Source organism: Fundulus heteroclitus, chromosome 3 (genome assembly GCF_011125445.2).
Source record: "Fundulus heteroclitus isolate FHET01 chromosome 3, MU-UCD_Fhet_4.1, whole genome shotgun sequence".
Taxonomy (NCBI): domain Eukaryota; kingdom Metazoa; phylum Chordata; class Actinopteri; order Cyprinodontiformes; family Fundulidae; genus Fundulus; species Fundulus heteroclitus.
Window position 1 is genome coordinate 33881077 of NC_046363.1, and position 22581 is coordinate 33903657.

Consider the following 22581-nt stretch of genomic DNA (forward strand, 5'->3'; position numbering starts at 1 on the left):
ACATTTTATGTATAAATTTCCAGCTGAATGACCTGGTATTCGTGGTGTTTAACTCAAGTTTGAGATCTACAAGTTTCTGGTGCAACTTTACTACTGCGAAGGTGCACGGAGAGGATCTAAGATCTGATGAAGTGAAGACTCCGGCAACGCTTCAGCCTCTGTATTTGCTGACCAACGGGTTTCGGCTTGTGGCCATCATCAGGGTCATTCCATGACGTAAGCTAATACCCTTACGCTGACCCTGATGATGGCCACAAGCCGAAACCCGTTGGTCAGCAAATAAAGTTGTTTTCCAGTATTTCAAGCCTTCACCAGGTTTGATTCAAGGTTGCCTTGTCCTTGAGAGAGAAGCTGACCCGCAGCATCACAAATCCTCCACTATAGGGTAGGAGGCGCTTTTCCACAAACGTATCCTTGGTTTGAAGCCAAACCCACCTGGGCTGTTTGTTGTAGAAACGTTCAGCTTTTATCTGACCACAGCAAAGCTTTCAGTTGAAGACCAAGCTGAGTTGCCAAACTCCACAGCTTTGTGTTTGTGACGGTAGGGTAGAAGAGGGCTTGTCCCTGACATACCTCCCGAACAAGCAGTTGTGCCCTGTCCTGTAGAGATCGACACACTCCACGCAGGTTTACTAGAATCACGTGCACTGTGGTCTTTCCCTTTTCCACGAGTTGCTAGGAGAGGGAAGCCTTTTGTAAAATAAGTAATTAGGTAATATTTGAGGTATTAGATACCCGTAGGGCAGCACGGTGGTAAGCATTGCAGCTAAAGGCTCTTACTGCATAGAGTTTGCATGTTCTTCCCGGTGCCTGCAAGGGTTCTCTCCTGGTACTCTGACGTCCTCCCACAGTGTAAAAACATAACTGTTGGGTCACTTGGTCTCTTTAAACTCTCCTCAGGTGTGAGTGTGTGCATGTACAGTTGTTTGTCACCTGCGTCTTTGTAATGGACAGTCGAACCGTCCAAGGTCTACCCCACCTCTTAACCCAATCAGAGTAGGAGATGGGCAACGGTTCCCTCCGCGACCCAGCAAACATAAGCAGGTGTAGACAAGGAATGGATCAAAATGTTTGATGCATATATTTTGTAGGACATGTTGGACACTGCAAAGAAGTTAGATGTTAGCAATTTTTTAAAAATATCTTTTTCATAAAGGCTTTAGTTTGAGTTTACGCTAATGCAACAAAAGATGTGCAGCATGCTGGAGCAGGCTGCGATGTTTCCATCGTGGGAAACTGCTCTCTGGAGGAGGAGAGGCTTGCCTCATTGGAATTTCCAGAACAAGCGGAGCCAAGAGCTGCTCCAAAGTCTGACTCTCTCTTTAACGTCTGGCTCGTTTGACGAATTGATGCCTGTCAAGCTACACAATGCGTTTAAAAGAGCACATGCTCATGTGATGATGCTTTCACAGAAAACCTGTTTTTAAAGCTCCAAGTAGATCTAAAAATATCTCGCTAGGGGAACACCTTTCCAGACAATGACGTAACTGTAATTACCGAAAACAAAACGTTTGACCCGTCTGATTAGACACAAGGATTAGTTGAATATTTGAATTTGAGCGCTTTTAATGGAAGCAGTAAAATAAATGAAATGCAGTACCTCTCTACTCCTTCAAAGTCGGTGGGATACATCGAAATATGAGGGTTGTGACGTTTCTCACCTTATCAGGAAGTCTGTCGTCTCTCCTGCGCTCCAAATGGGGTCCCCTGAAGGACAACGAAGCGACCATCATCTTCTACACCAAACAGATCCTCGAGGGACTAAAGTACCTTCATGACAACCAGATTGTCCACAGAGACATTAAGGTGAACATTATTATTCGCTTCAATTTACTTTCTGGCATAAGCATCATTTTGCCAGGAGATTCAGGGCTGAAGTATTGTATGTATATTGAATAGCTCCGGATCTCCTGAGAATACCAATACCAGACCGAAAATACAGCTGATTTCCATGTTTACTTATAAACACATGGAAATGTTGTCCTTAAGCTCTGCTCAGACTCAAAGGTTAAAAGGTTTCCTCCAGTTTTTGCTGTGACAGCAGACCTCAGCTTCTTCCTCTGCAAATTTTAAAAAGGAAATAATATATTTTAATAATAATTTTCTCTCCTTGTTAAGACTTAAACATTCTTGTAGATTATTTAAAGCAGTGGTGTGTCCAAACTCTTTGCGGAGCAGGCCATAACCATCCTATGCAAAACTAACTTATTTATGACTGTTTATTTTTTTTCACCTCAACACTAATTTAAATATGCAATGTTTTATTGAAGCAAAGTTGTCAGATTTTTTGTATGAAAAGGGGTCAGAAAACCATTTTAGATCCAAAACTTTAAAAAGATGTTGTCATTGTTAAAAGAAAGTTACATCAATTCCCGAAGTTTTTGGGTAAATTGTTCTGTTCCTTGGTTTTGACATTTGACATTGAATCTGTGCGGCAAGTCTTCTTGCTTGTGGTTCTGTTTGCATGAAATCAAAATGAAAGCTATAAGCTTGTTCCATTTAAAAGGCAAATACTTTTTGAGTGGTACCTAATGTTTTGCATTTGAAGATTTTAAATATTCAGGGAAAATCTTGCAATAAAAGTGTCAATGTGCATCAACTGACTTTCCCAGTGGGCTAAATTTAAACAGTTCTTGAACTGTGGTCAGGGGCTGCTCGAACATTTTCCAAGGGCCGCAAATAGGCTCCTTCATACTTCACCATAAGTGAGTAGACAAGTGGAGGACTAAAAATGATTCAAGAAAAACTGGAAACGGACAGAAGAAAATTCCAGATAAATCCTGAAAGAAGCTTCATGGTTCTGTAGATCGTCTACTTTATATACTTTGTGCTTTAGTAATTCTTTGCTTAAAGCTTAAACTAAACAAGGAAAAAAATAAAAAATAATAATCAAATGAAATCAATGAAAACATATATAACAAAAATGGTAAAAACTAACATTTATTAAATGTATTATTTAAGTGCTTTAAGGATGTAACTGTTTGACCACCTAAGATGGGGACATTAGCAAGAAAGTAGAAACAGATTCAGATGACATGAGGTCGTAAGGTTAATTTTCACAGATGACCACAAGATGCCATTTATAGGACACTGAAGGAGCTCAAGTGTAGAGAGAGCTGTCAGTGTGAATAAGCAAAACGTCTGAATTAGATATATGTAAAAAAATAGCACAAAGCATAGCCATATAATTTAGTATTTTTAATCATAAGTTTGTTTTTTAAATCCATGACTTCACCTGCTAGCAGTAAGAAAAAAGTAGCAATCAAGTAACAGGATTGTATACATTATTTTTCTTTTAGTTGATTTTATTTGAAAAGTTCCTCCTTAGACAGACAGTTTAAACTGGTGCAACATCTACTGCATTGTTTAAAAATACGATGCCTCTGTCATATGAAAATGCATGCATTTCTCAGCTGGACTAAACCCGCAATGTTTCCGGATCCTAACGACCCCTCTGACGTCTGGAGCGTTTTCACCGTAGCTTTTCCCTGTAGTAAATGGTTGTGTCTGTGCTGCAGGGGGACAACGTGCTCATCAACACCTACAGCGGCGTGTTAAAGATCTCCGACTTTGGCACCTCCAAGCGGTTAGCAGGGATCAATCCATGCACTGAAACATTTACAGGTAAGATTCCTATAATCACCGTGCTCTGTAAAAAAAAAAAAATATCATGGGGTTTGTGTTTTTGTGTAGAGAGGTTTAATAACTGTCCCTTTTTTTATTTAAAGGAACACTTCAGTACATGGCTCCAGAGATTATAGACCAAGGACCTCGAGGTTATGGGAAGCCAGCTGATATCTGGTCCCTGGGGTGCACTATCATAGAAATGGCAACAGGCAAGCCCCCCTTTCATGAGCTTGGCAGTCCTCAGGCAGCCATGTTTAAGGTAAATAAACACTTAGGATTTTGTTGCGGTTTAATAGCCATGGCTGGTAATCCAGACCTAAATAAATATTTTAATCTTCGCTCATATTTGGTGAGAAACAGCAGTCTTCTTACTCTCCTTACCGTACGCCCAGCCACGTGAGGCCATTTCAGATTCCCCAGGGCAGCTGCTTTTCGTCTCATGTTCACAATACAGAGACTTCCTACAACAGCGGGCATCCCACATCGTTTTTAGGTGGGACTTTTCCTTTAGTAAGACTTCAATAGAGATGTTTTTTTTTTTTTTCTCTGATGTTGTTAGATACTTGGTGTGACAATCCAAATCTCTTCAACCAGTTAACAAGGTCTTTGATTTGCAGCCCATAAATACTTCCTTTTTATTGTAGTGTGCACAATGCTGTTCAGCGTTTGATATTCTACTTTGAAAATATCTGGCCAGGACTTCAAGAATTTTCAACCAAGCTGCAAAATGCTCGTCAAAGATTTCAGAAAAGTCTGGAGTAATTAGTCTTAATAATACATTGGATGTTGGTTGAAACCCTATTTAAATCTACAGATCCAGATTTTTTATTTGAATATCAATGCAGTCTAAGTCTCTCTCCAGGTCTCAGAGCTGAACAAGCCAGACTAAGTATTTTATTAATGAATCTTGAATTGAATAAAACAGGTATAGCTGCCAACAGAGGACAGTATTACATTTTTTTCTTTTTAAATTTGAATAATTTTGTATTTTTCTTGTTTTTTTTTTTTGTTTGTTTGTTTGTTTTTCCTTTTCCTCTTTTGCTTTTTGCAAACCAATTACGGAACATTTTGGATAATTGATTTTCTTGCCAGAGTTAGAAATGCATATATTTATTCGGACAGAATCATAACACTAACCCTAAGGATAAATGACTTAGAAGGTGCAAAGAAAACTTTTTTATACTAAGTTTTAACATCTAGGTTTATTATTCATATCGGACTTCAGAGTCTTCAGGTTTGACTCAATAATCATCCACTGATTTATTTCTAAGCCACTACTAAAATAAAATTCCTACTAGCTCTCCGGCCCACTTCACATGTAAATGCTGATGTTCATGTCAGAGAACATTAGTGAACAAACAGCATTGTGAAGATCAAAGAACACAGCAGTAAGTTTAAAGCGTGTTTACGTTATTAATACAACATCCCAGGCTTTGAACATCATCTTGTTTCATGCATCGTCCAAACTGGAAAGATTATAGCGAACCTGCTAGGGCAGGGCTACTAAAATCCATCCCAACAGTAAAACATGGTGGTGGCAGCATCAGGTCATGGGCATGCTTTTCTTAAGCAGAAATCCCTTTAGAGGTTTTAAAAGCTGGTTAAAGACTTGATACGGGAGCGAAGGATCACCTTCAGCAGGACAGCATCAACCCTAAACATACGCTCAGGGCTACATTGGAAGGGTTTTGGTCAAATGTGTTAAAAATGACCAAGTCAAGGTTCAGAACTAAACCCTATTGAGAAGTTTGGGGTAAAACTTTAACTATTTTGCAAAGAGAAATGTATAGAAATGGAATCCCTTAGTTGTTTAAAAAGCCAATGGGAAAATACCTCAAAGGAAGGCCCACATTTCTGTATTAATTTTTTATTAATTTTTTATTCTGATGTAATATTCTAATCTTTGGGTTTTCATTAGCTATAAATGGAAAACCATCTTAATTAACAGAAATAAAGGCTTGAAAACATCAGTCTGTGTATTAATCTATGTTTTACACTGGCGTTCTATTACATTTGCCAACTTTTCAACAAATAACAATCAAGATCAGCTGATCACATGATGTGATAGGAGCCAATCAGAGCAATGCGGAATCTGAGAGCTTAGGTCTGGTTTGATAAAGGTAGTAGGGATAATATAACCATGTTGCATGTTAATGTGGTAATCTTTGCTTTTAGAAAGTCAAAATGACCCCTATTTAGTATTTAGTATTTCCCATCCGCGGAATCTATCACGTACATAATTTTGAATATTTTGCAGAAGTGACTAATTCTGCGATTATTCCATAAAGGTGGGCATGTTTAAGATCCACCCAAAGGTTCCGGAGTGCATGTCGGATGAGGCCAAGGGCTTTATCATGAGCTGCTTTGTGCCAGACCCGGACGACCGAGCCACGGCCGGAGAGCTGCTGAGCGACACCTTCCTCAGGTCGCCCTCCAGGAAGAGGACCAAACCCCCGAAGGCGCCAGACCCTAACGAATCAGGTAATTCTGGTCAGGATTAAACCAAACTTTCCACAATACGTTTCTTCTTTCATCACGAAAGCCAGTGGAGGCCCTAAAACGTAACCTGGCTGGGGTTTTGCAGCCGACTACCACCGCAGTTTGTCTGTGCCCATCTCCATCCTGGTGGAGGACACCGATTCGGACACGGGCTCGGTGGACCTGGCGTCGTCTCTGGACCTGAGAAAGCACTGGTCGGCCGTCAGAGTGCCTGGCATCTCAGAGAGTCCGCCCTGCAGCAGCGGCTTCCTCTCGTGAGTGAGCTTGTTTATGAGCCAGACCCGCGTCCAAGCAGATTTAAATTCAGACCAAGTTTCTTTCTTTTTAACAAAAATAAATAAATTGCACGCTTCTCCTTTAAATCCCACAGCTATAACATATAAATAACCTATAAACCCCAGGCGTTCTTACAAATGTCGTCATCCTCATTACCTCACCCTGTAATTTTAATTCTCATTCAATGATTTTTTTTTTTTATGTGGCTAATTTATGTCTTTATTCTGCTGTACAGGACACCGTATGACTCTCCATCAGAGTTGTCCAGTCCAGCCTTATCGGAGGAGAATGTCGGCCTCTTTATGCTGCGAAAGGACAGTGAGAGAAGAGCAACGCTCCACAGAGTCCTCACCGAATACATCAATTATGTTGTCACTAACATACAGGAGACTATACCTCAGGTGTGTGGAGGAAAATCTCTCTACCTTTATCATGACTTCTGTCCAATACGACAAACAACATTTTTTTTTTTTCAGAGTAGGTGTAAAAAGAAACTAAAATGCATCAGCATAGTTGCATGAGTGTGCTCACTGTTAAACTAACGCTTTCTTGGAGCATCTTTTATGAAAACGTTACCATTAAGTTGTCTTTCTCAGAGGCTTTACTGCGTCCCCTATCTTGACTCGACAATATTTGCCCACTCTACCGTGCCAAAGGTCTTCAAAACTTTCGGATTGTGAGGACATCTGTTCTCCACGGCCCTCTTTTCTTGACTTCACAGATTTGCTGTGAGGTTTAGTTCGCCACGCTGGCCAACATTGTTAGACATAGACTTAGACTTAGACAGCTTTATTTGTCATTTTGTATGCACAGAGTGTGTACAGAATGAAATTTCGTTGCATACAGCTTGTAAATTGCAGCAAAAATTACATTACAGTATAAGGTGCAGCAGTGATTTAAAAGTAAACTATTTAAATGTAGACAATACAGGAGAAGTCACAGTGTACAGGTAAGTATTTTTAAAACCATTAGTATGTGCAGGATTGATTGTGCACGGGCATATGTGCAAGAATACAGCTTGAATACAGCCAGTCACATTGTACTTTTCTTCTGGTGAAGTCATTCTTTTCTTCATTTTGGATGTAGGCCTGGACTCACTGTCATACTGGAATATTAACTATATTTTTAGCTTTTTAGGAAATAGCTCAAGCGTTTTTTTTGTTTTGTTTTTCTTTTATCTACCTTGACAAAAAACCTCAGTTCCATCAGAAGAAAAGTAAAAGCAGAGCCTGGTGTGCAGCCCTGTTTCTGTGCCAAACAGATCTTTTGGAATTTTGGCTCAAAAGTTCAGTCACGTCAGAGAATCAAAATATTCACCTATAAGGTTGTAGGAGGTTTTAGCTCATCCTGGATGTGTCCTTTTGTAGAAGAGGATTTTTCTTACAACCTTATTCCTTAGTTCAGGGATTTTTGTCACACGTAGAACCCGACCAGCCTCTCTGACTGTTCTCCCTCTAGTCTAGGTCCTGCTTCTGTTGTTTTCTCTACTTCTTGATGACTGTTTCTTACTGTGCCATGGTACACACATAATGCAGCGTTTTGTTTTTCGCCCTTCTCCCGATGGATTCCTTTGAACAATTAAATCAGTTTTTTTTTTTTGCAACACCGCTTAACTTTATTTCTCATTGGATCAGATTTCTTATAATTGATGGCATTTCTGAACTCAACAAGACCAGATGTTAAAACTGGATAAAAGGTTGCTTCGGTATACAAATTAGCTAAGGATGTGCACATTTATCTGACCTTTATTAGGGCATTTTTGAACGGGCAACTAATAAATTGCTTGTTTTTGAGTTATACAGAGTTATAGTTTACAGGTATTTAAGAAACAGTAGAAACTTAATGTTTGAGTGTCATGGTTTTCAGGTGACGAGCCCACATGCAGATACGATCGGGAGGCAAAGCACAGTTTTAAGATGTTTATTTAAGAAACAGGCAGATCTAAGGACGGGACTACGGGTGAGTCGGCTGGGTCAGAACGTCAAGGCTGGCGAGTCTGTAAGAAAGAGGAAGTCAGAAACTCAGAAAGTTGAACCAGGGGAATTGCTAGAAGTGCGCTGCTTACCATTTAGCCGGGCGGACCTAACCGGGAAGAAGTAGCGTCGGGGATACTCTATGATTCTACTCAGCTGGAGTTAGGCGGCTGGTGGCTGAGGACGGCTGATGTAACTGGCGAGGGATCCTGAGCGAACCTCATCGGCAACGGTTGACAGATGGATTGACCAGAGTGAATGCAGAACCAGCAGGAACCGGGAGAGGGGAACTCAGGCCTCGCTGGGTAACATCCAGGAAGTATGAGGGGAGCGCCAGAGCAAAATCTGAGCAGGCGGTTCTGCTGGTCTGTTTCTTCGGAACGAGACGTCAAGACGGGTGAGTGCATCCAAGCACAAAAATCTGAGGCAAACAGAGAGCCAAAAATTAGTCAAAAAACGAAGAGCAAAAACTCACAAGCTGGTGTCCGAGCGTAGGGACAGAGGCCACGTCGTACCACGACTGGTTAAGGCTCTGGCGTCTTCCATCTGTCAGCGCTCTGCTTAAGAAGCCAGAGGAAGCCGCCTGCAACGAGCTGCAGGTGTGGGCCACGCCTCCTCAGCCAACCAGACACACCTGCGGAATAGAGTTAGAGTAGAGCAGCACAGAGAATCCTGACATTGAGTCTTTGTCTTCTTCTTTAAAAAGTGCGATGAGGGGTCATCACTTCGCGGGGACCACATCGTCACGCTGATTACCTGCCTGCGTGAAAACATCCGCTCCCCAGACAGAAAGCAGCTCGCCAGCGGCCTTCTGGAGCTTCGCTCAACCCTGTTGGCAGCAGCGATACCTCTGAACAGCCTGCAGGCGGTGCTCTTTAACTTCCAGGATGCAGTAAGTCACTTCTTCTGCTTGCATGTGTGGCACAGATACCTCTCAAGATCCACCTTCTTAAACTCATGTTTAACCATTGGGTCCGTGTTCAGGTGAAGAAAGTGTTAAAGCAACAACAAGTGAAGCCTCACTGGATGTTCGCTCTGGACAATCTGCTGAGACAGGCCGTCCAGGATGCTATAACTGTCCTGCTGCCAGGTAGACGACTCTTTGACTCCACATTTCCTTCCCTGTATTAACACAACAGCAACTGTGTTCATATCTATAAGCAGCCCTGGTAAAGATGTTTTTAAAGATCTTTAAATTGGACTGTAGTGTGTTTTCTAGTCTCTCAAAGCGCTTCTAGATTACAAATTTAACCAGCCGTACGCCTAATTCACCAACATGCAGGTCAGTTAGCAGCCTAGGCATATGCCTAGTTGGCATAATGTCATGTTGGGGAGCTAGAATTAAACTCACCAATTTCCAGTCGCAGGACTCCTGCCACCGAGCCACAGTTGTCCAAATAAATTCATCTTTTGGTTGGGATAGCATAATCTCACACTGGGAAAAAAAAGTTTCTGAGTACATTTATTCAGCTGGGTTGAAAGAATCCACAGTAAAAAAATAAAAAAAATAATGCCACAGTTATTTAAATAACTAAATCCATGTTTTGAGGCAATTTTGTTCTCTCACTTTACAGTTTTAAGTTGATCAATGTCTGGAACCTTTTAATTAAATAAATTAAAACATTGTGTTTTTCCTGGTGCATGCATATGATTCGACACAGGGACCAGTTTTACTTAGCTGCATTAAATTTTTTTTAGAAAGACAGGAGAACAAGCATATAGTCGATATTTTGTGAGTTTTCATACCTTTTAAGACACGTTTTGTATAAAAATGCCCTATCCATGAGAGAAATGAAAGAGGAATCCTAGGTTTTCTGCCTAAAGCAACCAAAAAGATCAAATAACCCTTATTTTTAAGGGGTAAATGGAGGAGCATATTAAGGAGTCTTAAGTCATAAAACTGTAAATATCACAGAAAGAGCTCAGAGCTGTAAATGATTCTGCTGGTTGTTAAATGTTTGTGGAGGACATTTTATGATTTTAAGCCTAAAACTTTAGTTTAGCAGAATGAACCACCATGTTATGATGCTCACATCCTGTCCTGCTGGTTTACTGGCCATTGATGTATTTGACAAAAACATCCCGCGCAGTGTCTTGGAGACATGCACATTAAGGACGTGGATGCTTTCAGCTGATGAAGTTTATTTAATTTGTGTTCACTTCTGATCTCCTCGCCTCGCAGAACTGAAACTCCATCTGCAGTCCTCGTTTGAGATGGAGGACAGTATCCCCGAGGAGCAATCTGTGGACCCAGACACTCCTGTAGTTGTTGTCCCTGACCAGGTGATGGAGCCAACAGACACGCAGCAGCAGGCAGTACCTGGGAAGGAGAATGGCATCACGGTCAGCCTCAGATCCTCAGCCGAGGTCCTCCTCAACAGGAAGTGTCCGCTCAGCGACAAACTGGGAGACATGAGAGTAGAGACCAGGAGGTATCCTTCAGCTCGCCTCACTTTTACTGATTGAAACGGCATCAGCGGCTGCTATTTATATTCTGTCTATAACGCAATTCAGAATGATATGTAATGTAGTATAACTAGGGCTGGACGATAATTCAATAAAAATATATATCGAATGATAGACGTGTATCGATGAAAGAGAAAAAAGGTAAATAAAAAGTTAATTGGAATAAAAGTTTTCCTTCCTTTTGCATTCTAGCCTATCATGTAGGTTAATATTACAGCCGTTACATCCTCCCAGCCAATCGCAAACGCAGATCCAGGAACCAAGCTCCGCCCACTTCATAGAGTTCAGAGAACACGTGTTCTTCTTTTTATTTTAAAAACTCCCTGTTTTGGTAAAAAGTTGGTTGAATAAAGGGTTGGGTTTGAATTCAGTTTGTGTTCTGTATCAAAAAATAGGTCGCTAAGCAACAGCATAAAATTGCCAGGGCTGCACTTAAAATATATCTTTTCAATTTGTTGATAATTATCGATATCGATCAATATCATTTCTATCTTATCGATATGCTTTTTTTCTATATCGTCCAGCCCTAAGTACAACTGCGTTTTTACTGTTTAGATGTAAAAAAAACCTTACAGCCGTCCCTGTTTTGGCACAAAAAAAGAGCATTTTAATCTTTTTCCCTGTTTTCTGTTGAGCGCTTATGGCTTTTCGCGTCGTGTTTCAGACTGTTGAATGAGCTGGCGGAGAAGGAGCGAGAGTACCAGGAGCTGCTGAGGAACTCTGTCCAGAAGAAGCAGGAGCAGATAGATAAACTAAAGAAAACGTTTATCATTGAAGGTGAAGTCCTTGTTACTGCAGAGGCTGATACGTTCAGATGGACACTAGCGGTGTGACTATTGACGGTGCCAGGCAAAATCATTATAAATCTGTGGCTGAAACTGCTCTGCAAAAGTGCAAGATGTCGATTTGCTAGACGGACTCAAATTGATTTCAAAATATCCTCTCTCAGGGGGATGAAGCACTGGGCTAGAGCCCCTTTTATTCCCCTGCGCACATTACAGTTTAGTAATACTTAGGTGCACATCAACTCCAAGCTCTATATGCCTTGCTCACATAAACTATTCAGTGCGTTAAAGCTCACGTGTGTATAAGCAGCCTGACATCAGAGGACCAAGCCCTCCTGATGATCGCCACGACTGTTTCTTCACCCCCTGAGCAGCCGGCCTCTACCACGCCTCCGTTTCAGGCGCGTTTCTGCCTGGACTGGTTTCCGTCGTAGGCGTCGGCTGCAGATCCGCAGCACATGCGCCCAAACTTGTCTTGGCGGGGTGACTAATGATTGCTCAGTCTGTCTGCAGAGACCAAAAATGATTTTATAGTTGGGTGTAAAATGAACATCTCGTAATACTCCGTAAATCTAATCCGTCGATGAGGTTCGACGCAATCTAACTGCGGCACAATCACTACCTTGCAGAGAGCAAGTTGAATTCGAAGAAGAGCTCCAACGAGACTAAGAGTTTGGTTTCCTGGCTGAAATCGGTCCCCGTGGATGAAGACACAATCGATAAGGTAAGCGGAGCTGAAGTTAGTGTTTTTTGTTGTGTGTATTCCCCAGGCATGCCATTATTACTCATCTGCCCTCCGTTAACCTCACCTACCCGCTGTCGTTTTTTTTAGCTGCTCTCTCATGAGTTCACCTTGGACTGTCTGCTCCACATGGCCTCCAGGGACGACTTGATGTACTGTGGACTAAGGTGAGGTGCCTCCGCGTATCATCCTCACACAATCCGTCCACGCAGAAACAGGAACAGGAACACATCGTGCATCACTAGCAGTAATGTTTTTTTTTGTAATTGGTGCCCCACAAACAACAAAACACACACTCAGCTAAACCTATTCTGCAAAATAAAAATAAAAAACAACTTGTTTGTGTCAAATGCACCATACTATTAAGAACTACAACATATTTGTCTGATAATAACTGATAAATTGTTAGATACAGATAGAAGTATCGATAACTTGCATAGATATAGATCTTAACATTGGTTTTGGGAGAATCAAAAACACATTTTTTCCACAAATAGAGATTTCACCAAACACAACCCAAAGCCGTTTATTAGAGAATATCTTTCCAGGTTAGGCCTGTGCTTATTTTAATCTTTTCATGCTCATCTCAGTCTAAGAAGGTCTTGGTGCTAATAAGTGATAATTGTTTGTGTGTTTACAGGTTCCTAAAGCCAAAGTTGTTGTTTTTTTTTTTAAAAAAAGAATCTGTGTTCATATAGAACAGTCTGACCGATCAATACAAGTAAAATTCTGAGCCAAAGATGATCAAACGCAGTCCGAAGTCCTAAAAAAATACTGTAATGGGCTTTTAAGCCGGTATCAAAAGTCATCTTTGGTATATAGTTATATTGTTTTTGCAGCACTTACTCCATACATACCATACAGTAATAAAAAAAAACTTGTCCAGGGTGCAAATGAGAGATCTTTTTTTTCTTTGTCTTGTGGCGCCCCCTAGGCTGTACTGCCCTGGTCAGAGAGCCATATTGGCCATATCTAAAACTGCCATTGGACACAAGGATATGTTGGGTTATGTTATCTTCTGATTCATCTTAAATTGCTGTTCCAGGGCTGCAATGCTGTGTCGTCTGTGGGCGGCCATCGTGGCTCGAAGGAAGACTCATAAAACCACGCACATCAAGGACAGTGAGGACACTCTGCTTTAATGACCGCTAAAGTGATGCATCAAAGGACATTTTTCCTGACAGGCTGGCCCTGTGTGACCTGGAGATACAAGCTGCAGAGGGAAAGCAGATTGTAGTTGCTGTGAATGTATTTTGTAAAATAGATAAAGATAGCGCATGTCTTTGTGCATATAAGTAGAATCTAAGATTCCTCACTTAAAGGTTAGGTGTATGTTTTATACATTCTCTCAGGGTGTGCGGGATGTTTTATTTTTAGAAAAATAATCTAGATGTGTAGAGAGACATCCATTTTCTACATCCACTTATTCATGCAGCCACATACTTTCACCTAAGGGTAATTTAGAGCAACCAGTTAACCTAACAGTCATAACCTTTAGCCAAGGAAGCCAGAATACCCGGAAAAAACCCACGCATGCACAGGGAGAACCCCATGCAGAAAGACCCAAGGTCGAACCCGGGACCTTCTTGTTTCTAGGCAACATTCCTACCAGCTGTGCCTTTGTGCAGCCCTGTAGGGAAATAGACCAACTTAGTTTTTTAACTTCCTTTTTTTTTCTATAAGACCTGTTTTGCTGTGTTTTACAGAAACTAGTTTAAGTTATTATAAACACCTCTAACACAAAATCACCTTATTTGTTTTCTACAGTATAGAAAAATGATCTTCAATAATAAACTGAAGCACATCTTACTGTGTTGTCTGCATGCAGTTGTTTGTGTGGGTGTTTGTAAAGCGATGTTGGACGGAAGAAGTGAAGACTCGTTAAATTCCACGTTTGTCCCTATTGGCATCGCAATGTCGACGTCGCGGGGAAACGGCACATGAACTTTGTGTGTCACCACAAGCGAATGTGTAACAACGTGCATTCAACTTCGTGTGTGCAGTAGGTCTTGCTGTTCCACTGTTAAACAAAATGCACGTCTCCTATAACATTGTTTCAAGAGAAATACTGAAGTTAAGAGTTTGGTAGATGATTTTTGCGGAAATACATAAACTCTAGAAGCGCGTAGCAAGGAACGTGGACGCACATTGGCCTCACGAGAGCACGTCTCAATGATTGGCATGTAGGACAACCAATAGATAGGTAATCCCTCTGGAACTCAAAGCCAAAAAAAAGGATCTTCAACTGTACCTTTAACTGTTGTAGTTTACATATTTGGCATTAAAGCTGCAGTAGGAAGTTTTGAGAAAACATGGACTTAGCTGGAAAATGTTAACAAACACACCTAACAGGTCCTTCCTTCTTGTTCTCTGCTGTGCTACAGCCCTCCCTCCACAAACACTCCTGCCATACTGCTCCAATTTTTACCTTTTCTTTTGTTTTCTGTGCAGGTGCCACTCAAGAAATTGGCAGTTTTCTGGTAAAGCCAGTCAACCAGTCAGAGCCAAACATTCATCCTGGTTCTGATTGGTTGTTTCTGACCGGGAGTGGTGCATTTCTTCAAATAGCAGTAGGACCACTGGGAGGAGAAAAAAGGAGCTTGATTTTTTGTCCCCCACAGCTTATCTGTCTCATATTTCACTGTCAGGACATGGTGACCGTTTTAACAAATGTGTAATAATTACATTTATGCAAGCTACTTACTGCAGCTTTAATGAGTGAGCATGGAACTTGATCATAATCAGAACATTTGGTGTCAGAGCGTCTTAAAATAGTGCAGGAAGACATTGTGCACAATAAGTTAGTTTTTTTTCCTTTCCAGTTCGTACTCACTGCTTTGTGAGTTCAGTGACCTTAAGCCTGATAAGGGAACGTGTAACCCTATGCATATAAACCAAAGTCTTTGCGGGGAGACGATGAAAAAGTGTTGTAGAAAAAGGAGCATTGTGAAGCAAAGTCTATTCAAGATTTTGAGAGTTTTTTTCAAAATAATGTCAATTAAATTTTATTTATATAGCACCAATTCATGAAACATGTCATCTCAAAGCACTTTACAAAGTCAAATTCAATCAGATTATACAGATTGGGTCAGATTATACAGATTGGTCAAAAGATTTCCTATATAAGGGAACCCAGTTGATTGCATCAAAGTCCTGACAAGCAGCATTCACTCCTGGAGAAGCGTAGAGCCACAGGGACAGTCGTCTGCATTGTCCATGGCTTTGCAGCAATCCCTCATACTGAGCAAGCATGAAGTGACACATTTCTAAAACATTAGGAACAAAAACATTGATCTGATAGGTTATAGATAGGTAGATACAGCCAGACAAATAGAAATACAACTATATTTTGATAGAGTTTTCACCATACACAATCCATGTTTTAAAACATTTTTATCACCTTTGAATATTTCAGTCCAGGTTTTGACCAGCTGCTCAATTCATGCTTATCTCAATATTAGAAGAAGAAATTCTTATCTGTCACTGCAATTGTATACATTCCAAGGAACTTTAACCCACCACCCTTAGGGAGCAGTCGGCAGCTTATAGCGCCTGGAGAGCAATCTGGGTTTAAGGGTCTTGCTCAGGGACCCGTAGCGGCAGTCTGCGGGGATCAAACCGGCTACTTGCAGCCTTCTCAGAACTCAGGCACGCTTCTCTAAACACTATGCCACCACTTCTCCCCCTAAGGTGGTTTCTGTGCTAACATAATGTTTCTTTGTGTGTTAAGATTTCATAAATCTTTTTTTTTTTTTTAAGAATCACTATTTAGTTTCATTAACTAAATTCCCCCCAAAAAATAATGATTTAAAAAATTGAAGATATTTGTGTCAGTGCGGAAGAAAAAGGTATGGAACCGCCCCCAGCAAGGGTGCCTGTGTAGATTTTTGAAGCACTGAGGATCTCTCAAGAAACATCAAATTAGACTTTTGTTTCAGACTTAAATCAGAAGATGGCAATCAGAGACCGACTTCAGTATCATCAGCCGCCTGTGGTGTAAAAGGAATATATTCTTGCAACCCTAACAGGAGGAAGCAGAGCTCGACATCAAACTCATGCCTAGGTGACGTTGCTTATTACCAAGGTTACATTTGGCGGTGCTTGTGTTGCCCTGCTTGAAAAAAGAAATGGATTTGAATAAATGGGTCATTAGCAGGTTGTTGTAAGATAGGGTACCAAGCTGAAGGGACTACCTAGATATATGACTGAGATGTTGTGGAGGAAGGACACATCTAAAGCACGTAGAGCTCCTGCCTTTGATGACAGAGCTGCATCTGCTTTATCTAAAGCTGAGCCTGGCCAGCCTATGGAATCAGCTCATTTCAGCCACATTTATGTCAATTCTGTCTGCTGAACAACATGCCGGACCAATATATTTCTGTCTGTGGAAACAAATCCAACATATTCAGATATTTAGGAGGGTACTTAAATATAGGGGGAAAATATGACAGGATAAATGTGATACCAGTTGGAAAAAAAGCAAGGTAGACCTTATCTTATATGGTAGGAGCAGTTCATTGAAGTGTTAAAAGGCTGTTTTCCCTTGAAGCGATCACGTTATTTTTATGCTTTGTTGCTCTGTTTGCAAAATACCTAAAAGAAATCCCACTTCTCCTTCTGCAGGAAGTTCACCACAGCGTTCATCCTCACATTTTAATAGTTTATGATGCTGAAAAAAAATCAGGAGGCGCCTCAATAAATCAAGTCAGTCACCCTTGTGTCCTTGGAGGGTGTCGGGAGAAAAATTAACACTCAGATACTCCCCATAAAATTCATCTAGGCCGCTCACTGCAGCTGCTTCTTATCTGCCTTATGATGGATATTTGAAATGGGAGGTGAACAAAAAGGAATTTCTTGCTACATTTATAGTTAAAAAACATGCTATGTGCTTTTTAGGTTTCTGCATGTTTAAATCATAATTAATTATTCTGTATTTAGAGTCTCTTTTGGGCTGATTTCTTTAAGGTAGTGTGACTAATGTTGCTGCTACTTCAAGTCTGCAAGAGTAACTGAGTCACTGAGCCTAAATGCAGCAGTGTAGGCAAAAGCTGTCATCTCAAATTAATTTCTTACTACATATGCTTTAATCTGAGTACACCCCACTGTATCTCACCTAACTCTAATAATAAGCTTAAAAGAACAACAAGCATTAACACTGCATATAGCTAATAATGTGCAGACTGTTGATTTGGATGAGAGGTAATGGACCTGTTTTGACTATGTATTGCGCTAATGACATTAATGGGAGAGATGCAATCAAGCTTACATTATTTCTCATAATTGTCTTAGGTGATGACTTAACATAAAAAATGTCCATGCCATATTTTTCAATTTTCTTGCTCCTATCCTCAGAATAATGTTTGAAAAGCTACATTAGTGTAGTCCAGTAAAGCCGTCACAAGAAAACATAGATTGATTATATGTAGAAAGGTGAGACTTTTAGCTGCTTCCATTCACTGTCGCTGTGTTTTAGACAATAAGTGCCTGGTTTGCTGACTTAACGTAGTCTGGTCACACAGTTGTTCTGAGAAAAGGAAGTCCGGATGCAAAAATGTGGGTAAGAATAAAGACTTGGATGCAGCCCAATTGTAACTATATAAGTTACAGTTTCATCATAGGTGGTCATTCACATATGTAGTGAATTAAAAGCGTAGGGGCTCATCAGGTAGAATTGTGGTAGAATCCCTGGACAAAGCACTGGTCTGTTGGATCAATTAGTTATTAGACAGTTATTGCTCTCGGAAAAGATTTCTCCTGATTTCTCCTTGTGCATTTAGTTTTCCTTCTAGACATAATTTTTTTTCTTTTTAGCTACTGATGGGGAAATGAACATGACCTAAAGGGTCAAATACAACAAAAAACTGACAAGTGATGTGATGATGTGTATAATTGTTTTTTTATTTTCAACTGTATTCTCTTGATGAAATGCCTTTGATCTGTGTTGTGTCCGGAGCTGGCATTACTCCACTCACAGAATAGAATAGAAATAAAAATAGCCTATGTTGTTTCACAGTAGCGAAATTAAAGTGTTCAAGCAGCAAACTATAAATGGAAGCATGAGGATACACTCAAGGGTGAGAATTATAAAAATTAAATATAAAAAACAAGAAAAAGAGACAGTGAGGCAAATTTACAACATAAGTTAAAATACTGTACAATTCTTAAAATAGCATATTCAAAAAAATTTCAAAGTATGCACCTGAGTAGGGAGAATGTGCAAAACATGCGTGTATTTTTATGTATAAAGAAACAACTGTAAAAGCAGCAGGGATGCAAACACTTACTGAGTTTGAGAGCAGCAGGTAGGAAGGACCTGTGATCACGCTCCTTTGTGCATTTAGGATGCAGCAGTCTGTCACTGCTCTGCTTCAGGTTTACGGTGGGACATAAACAAATAAAATAATGAAGAATGCTGTCAGGGGGGACTTTGATCACTCTTCTGGATGATTGAGGACACAACAGTATGAGCTCCACAACCTCAGGATTAGTAAGATATGCCCTCTTTCTGCAGAAGCTCTGAAAGGACAGGTCACTCTGAACGTATTTGGTTGCATAAAAATGTCTGACACTTTCACAACTAACATGAAAATCCTCCTTGTAAGTGAGTGTAAGTACATTTTACACAGTTTTAATAGAAAAAAAACATGTCTGCATGAAGTATTCTCACATGCCTGTAGATAGAGCCAGCCCAAGAATGTGCAGGGCTCTGACAAGAAATTATTTTGGGAACCCAGTTTCACTTTACATTATTTGTCAGTTCTGTTCAGTCACATATCACAGATTGACCATAAATTTCAAAACACTTTAAAAAAAAAAACAGTTTATATACAGAAATACACAGTAAAACATAAACATTTTCATTCAGTTACATGCAAGTCTCCAGGGACATTTGGAAAGAGGCGAGGTTCACCCTGAACTGGTCGCCAGTCGGTTGCTGATCAATAACCCAGCTGAAACCCAAGTGAATCTATTGAGCCACTCATTTTGCAGAGCTCACTCCTCCTGAATAAACATTTTCAAAGTGGACAGTTGAATGCATTGTCATTAACTTTGCAGCAATCCCTAAAACTAAGGAATAGGCCACCAGAACCTGGCTTAATGTAAATATATTATGTAGACAGGGTTATTTCTTTGATTTATTCATCTGGGAGTCTTATAAGAATAAAACGTTTCAACTTAGGGTCCAGAAAAATGGGACACTCATCATTTATCTGTTGACAAGTTTTTAGTTTCATTGTAGCATACATGAAATAAGACACCAACTCAGAGACAATCAGCAGACATGATTAAACTAACAATTTTGAATTACAACAGTAAATTATTAATGCATTTCTCTGTGTAAATACACAGTAAACATTGAATTTATATCATATTAAGCCAATAAAAACATAAAGAACTGAATATAATTTGAATACAGGCTAATTCTTGAAACATTTAACAATTCATTTTCTAATCTTGGGGTCTGTATATTGTGTGCCAGAGGTTCAAGTGGTTCTGGGGAAACCCTGCTGGTCTGGGGTCCCTCTGCAACCGCCTACCTTGGGTCAGCGCTGCTTGCAGGTGCTCGCATACATGTGTTACCTAGAAGATTTTTTGCAGGTCAGGCATTCCTGTCACTCATTTTCCTTTACAGGGGAATAAACGAGAGCAATATGATCACATGACAGTTTTACTAGCACATTCTTTCCATTGCTGTTAAACATCTGTCTGTTCCTGATGCTTCACTGCATTGAAAGTAGACTTGTATCTAAAGCTGCTTCTTGAAAACTGTCTGTTTTTTTTCTGCAAAGGATTATTGTCATGTTTAGTTTTAATTTGTAACATTATTGTCTTGTTGTGTTGTTGGGATTCCACCGGGGCAGTTATGAGTTATCTTTATTGTCTGTGGGGAATGAGGGGATCATTCTTTTACAAGCAATTAACTCGAAGGCAATCCTCTCATTTACCCAGTTCCATTTGGTATGCAAAATTATTTCCTGTGAGCAGCTACTGTAGTTTTTTTTTTTTAAAGCCATACTAACTCAACAGTGTCACTTAAAGAATAGACAGGAACAGCTGTGTGCCTTTTGTCTGTTAGCATGATGATTCCAGCCGGACAGAAATGACCCGTTTCCAATTCTGTGTAGAATTAATCCCAAATGTGATCTAGTTCGAATTAAAAATTAATCCGCTGTAACATATCTGTCGTTATAGGGCTGTCTTTATGTGTCACAGAATTTCTGGGGTTTGACCTAAAGACCTTTTTAGCTGTTGTTAATCTCCAGTGTGTTTAAATCACCCCAAAAGCCACTCGTCAGTCACGTGCCATGCAGTCAATGATATCCAGAAGATAATTAATGTTTAAAAACATTTTTATTCCTCTTGCAAACTGACGTTTAAAGTATTTTTTTTTCATGTATTTTTACCATCATGTTTATTTTAACTGGAAGCGATATTAATGATTTGGTGTAACCTAGGAAGAGTCCTGACTTGAATCTTTTAGAGAATCTGTAAAGGGATCTAAAGATTAGGGTCATGGCAAGGAGGCCTTTCAAGCTAAATATATGGAGCTTTTAATGCAATTTTTTTTTACTCTATTTACATGAACAAGTGGCTTAATCAAACTATTGTCCATACCTGCCTGCTTATCCGTGCAGTGTCGTGTGGGGCTGGTGCCTATCTCCAAGACTCAATAGGTTAGAGACGGACAGGTCACCAGTCCAACACAAGTAAACATGCAGACATAGGAGAAAAACAACAATGCACGTGAACACTCTCCTAAGGGCAATTTAGAGGAACATAGGAACCTAACATGGATGTTTTTTGGACTGCGGGGGGAAGCTGGAGTACCCAGAGAGAACATGCAAAGAAACATCCTAGGCCAGGGATCAACCCAATTCACGCAGCTTCATTTAAAATGAAATGATATTAAAAACAAAATCCAAATCTTTCATATTTTTACAGTTTTTAATTCGCAGTGGTGCTCGATGTCTGCTTCCCGCATGTCAAGTTTGCCTTCCTGCTGCTGATGCTCTTGTGACGGGTCAGTATAAGCTCAGTGAAACTTTATGGTCTCCCTTCTTAAAGATTCAACGAAAGGTCAAGGCGTAGCACCAGCGCCCTGTCATTCTATTTTTCCTGCCTCTGGTATTTCCCTCTCCTTTTATTGTGAGTTGTCATGGAAATGAAAGCTTGGGGGTTGGTGTGGAAGTAGGGGGTGAGGGAGGGGGTGGGGGGGCATCTATTCTTAAGGCAGTAGTGGGATTGGTAGTGGGCTGAGAGTTGTAAAAATGGAGCAATTCATGCACTTAAAAACAGAGAGTGCGGCAGAGCAGAAGGGGGGAGGGTGGGCTGGGAGGAGAAGGAGAAAGAGTCCAGGAAAAAAGGAGAATAGTGAGAGGCCCCGGGGGGGTTAGTGGTGATAGGAGCCAACAACACGTGTTTTTGGTCCTGTTTTCTTACTGATAGCACGTTTTAGAAACATTACATCATGGTTTGCAGGACTCTCTGCAGGAGACAGACTGCAGGGGAATCACACTCTTTATAGTCGACTCTTAAATGAACTCCTGGTAATGCCACCTGTTGTAGGAAAGATTTTTTTTTTTTTAAATAGTGTCTATACACTACTTATTGTTTATGCAATTCTATTTTGAAAGTATAGATCTTTATGCTAATATGTTTTCTTGGATAATTGAATCAGTAAAAAAAATTGCATTTTATTTCTTACTTCCATTGTGCTTTCCCCTCACATTTCATTAGCTTCATTGAGTTGTTAAGTTATTCCTTGGTGATGCATCAATCAGTGCTGATGCCTCACATCCCATCCTGAAAGATGCAAGATTTGTGAGTCTTTCAAACACATTAAAACATCTAATCATATCATATGGTGTAGGACATACTTGGAAAACTATTTGTTTCCTTGCAAATGTTCCACATTTGGCACGTTATAACCACAAACTTAAATTTTGGTTTAAATCTTATTGGGATTTTTTTGTAATCCTCTAACACAGAATAGGATGTAATAGTGAAGTAAATAAGAACATATATGTTTTTACATTTTTTTTTTGCAAATAAAAAACTGAAAATTGTGCTGAGGATTTATTTATAGTCCCCCTGAGCCTACTTATGCCAAAACCATCTTTCACAATGTTTACTGCTTTAAATCTTTTTGGGCCATGGCGTTACCAGCTGTTCTCACCTGGAGACTAAACTCTTTGCCCATTCATCAATGCAA

The 22581-nt window shown here is 40.2% G+C and overlaps 1 protein-coding gene across 1 annotated transcript in view; it reads left to right on the forward strand.

The window, feature by feature from the left end:
• The window catches only part of si:ch211-1i11.3 (mitogen-activated protein kinase kinase kinase 5), a 30352-nt gene extending 16157 nt beyond the window's left edge, over nucleotides 1-14195 (forward strand). Inside the window, exons 16-28 of the mRNA XM_036135255.1 lie at nucleotides 1670-1806; nucleotides 3519-3624; nucleotides 3729-3886; nucleotides 5916-6108; nucleotides 6212-6380; nucleotides 6638-6803; nucleotides 9082-9267; nucleotides 9360-9465; nucleotides 10558-10807; nucleotides 11506-11618; nucleotides 12256-12350; nucleotides 12459-12535; nucleotides 13414-14195. Of these exons, the coding sequence (XP_035991148.1) occupies nucleotides 1670-1806; nucleotides 3519-3624; nucleotides 3729-3886; nucleotides 5916-6108; nucleotides 6212-6380; nucleotides 6638-6803; nucleotides 9082-9267; nucleotides 9360-9465; nucleotides 10558-10807; nucleotides 11506-11618; nucleotides 12256-12350; nucleotides 12459-12535; nucleotides 13414-13510 (1853 nt within the window). The 3' untranslated portion in view covers nucleotides 13511-14195. The remainder of the gene's footprint in view (nucleotides 1-1669; nucleotides 1807-3518; nucleotides 3625-3728; nucleotides 3887-5915; nucleotides 6109-6211; nucleotides 6381-6637; nucleotides 6804-9081; nucleotides 9268-9359; nucleotides 9466-10557; nucleotides 10808-11505; nucleotides 11619-12255; nucleotides 12351-12458; nucleotides 12536-13413) is intronic.
• Nucleotides 14196-22581: the final 8386 nt, after the last annotated feature.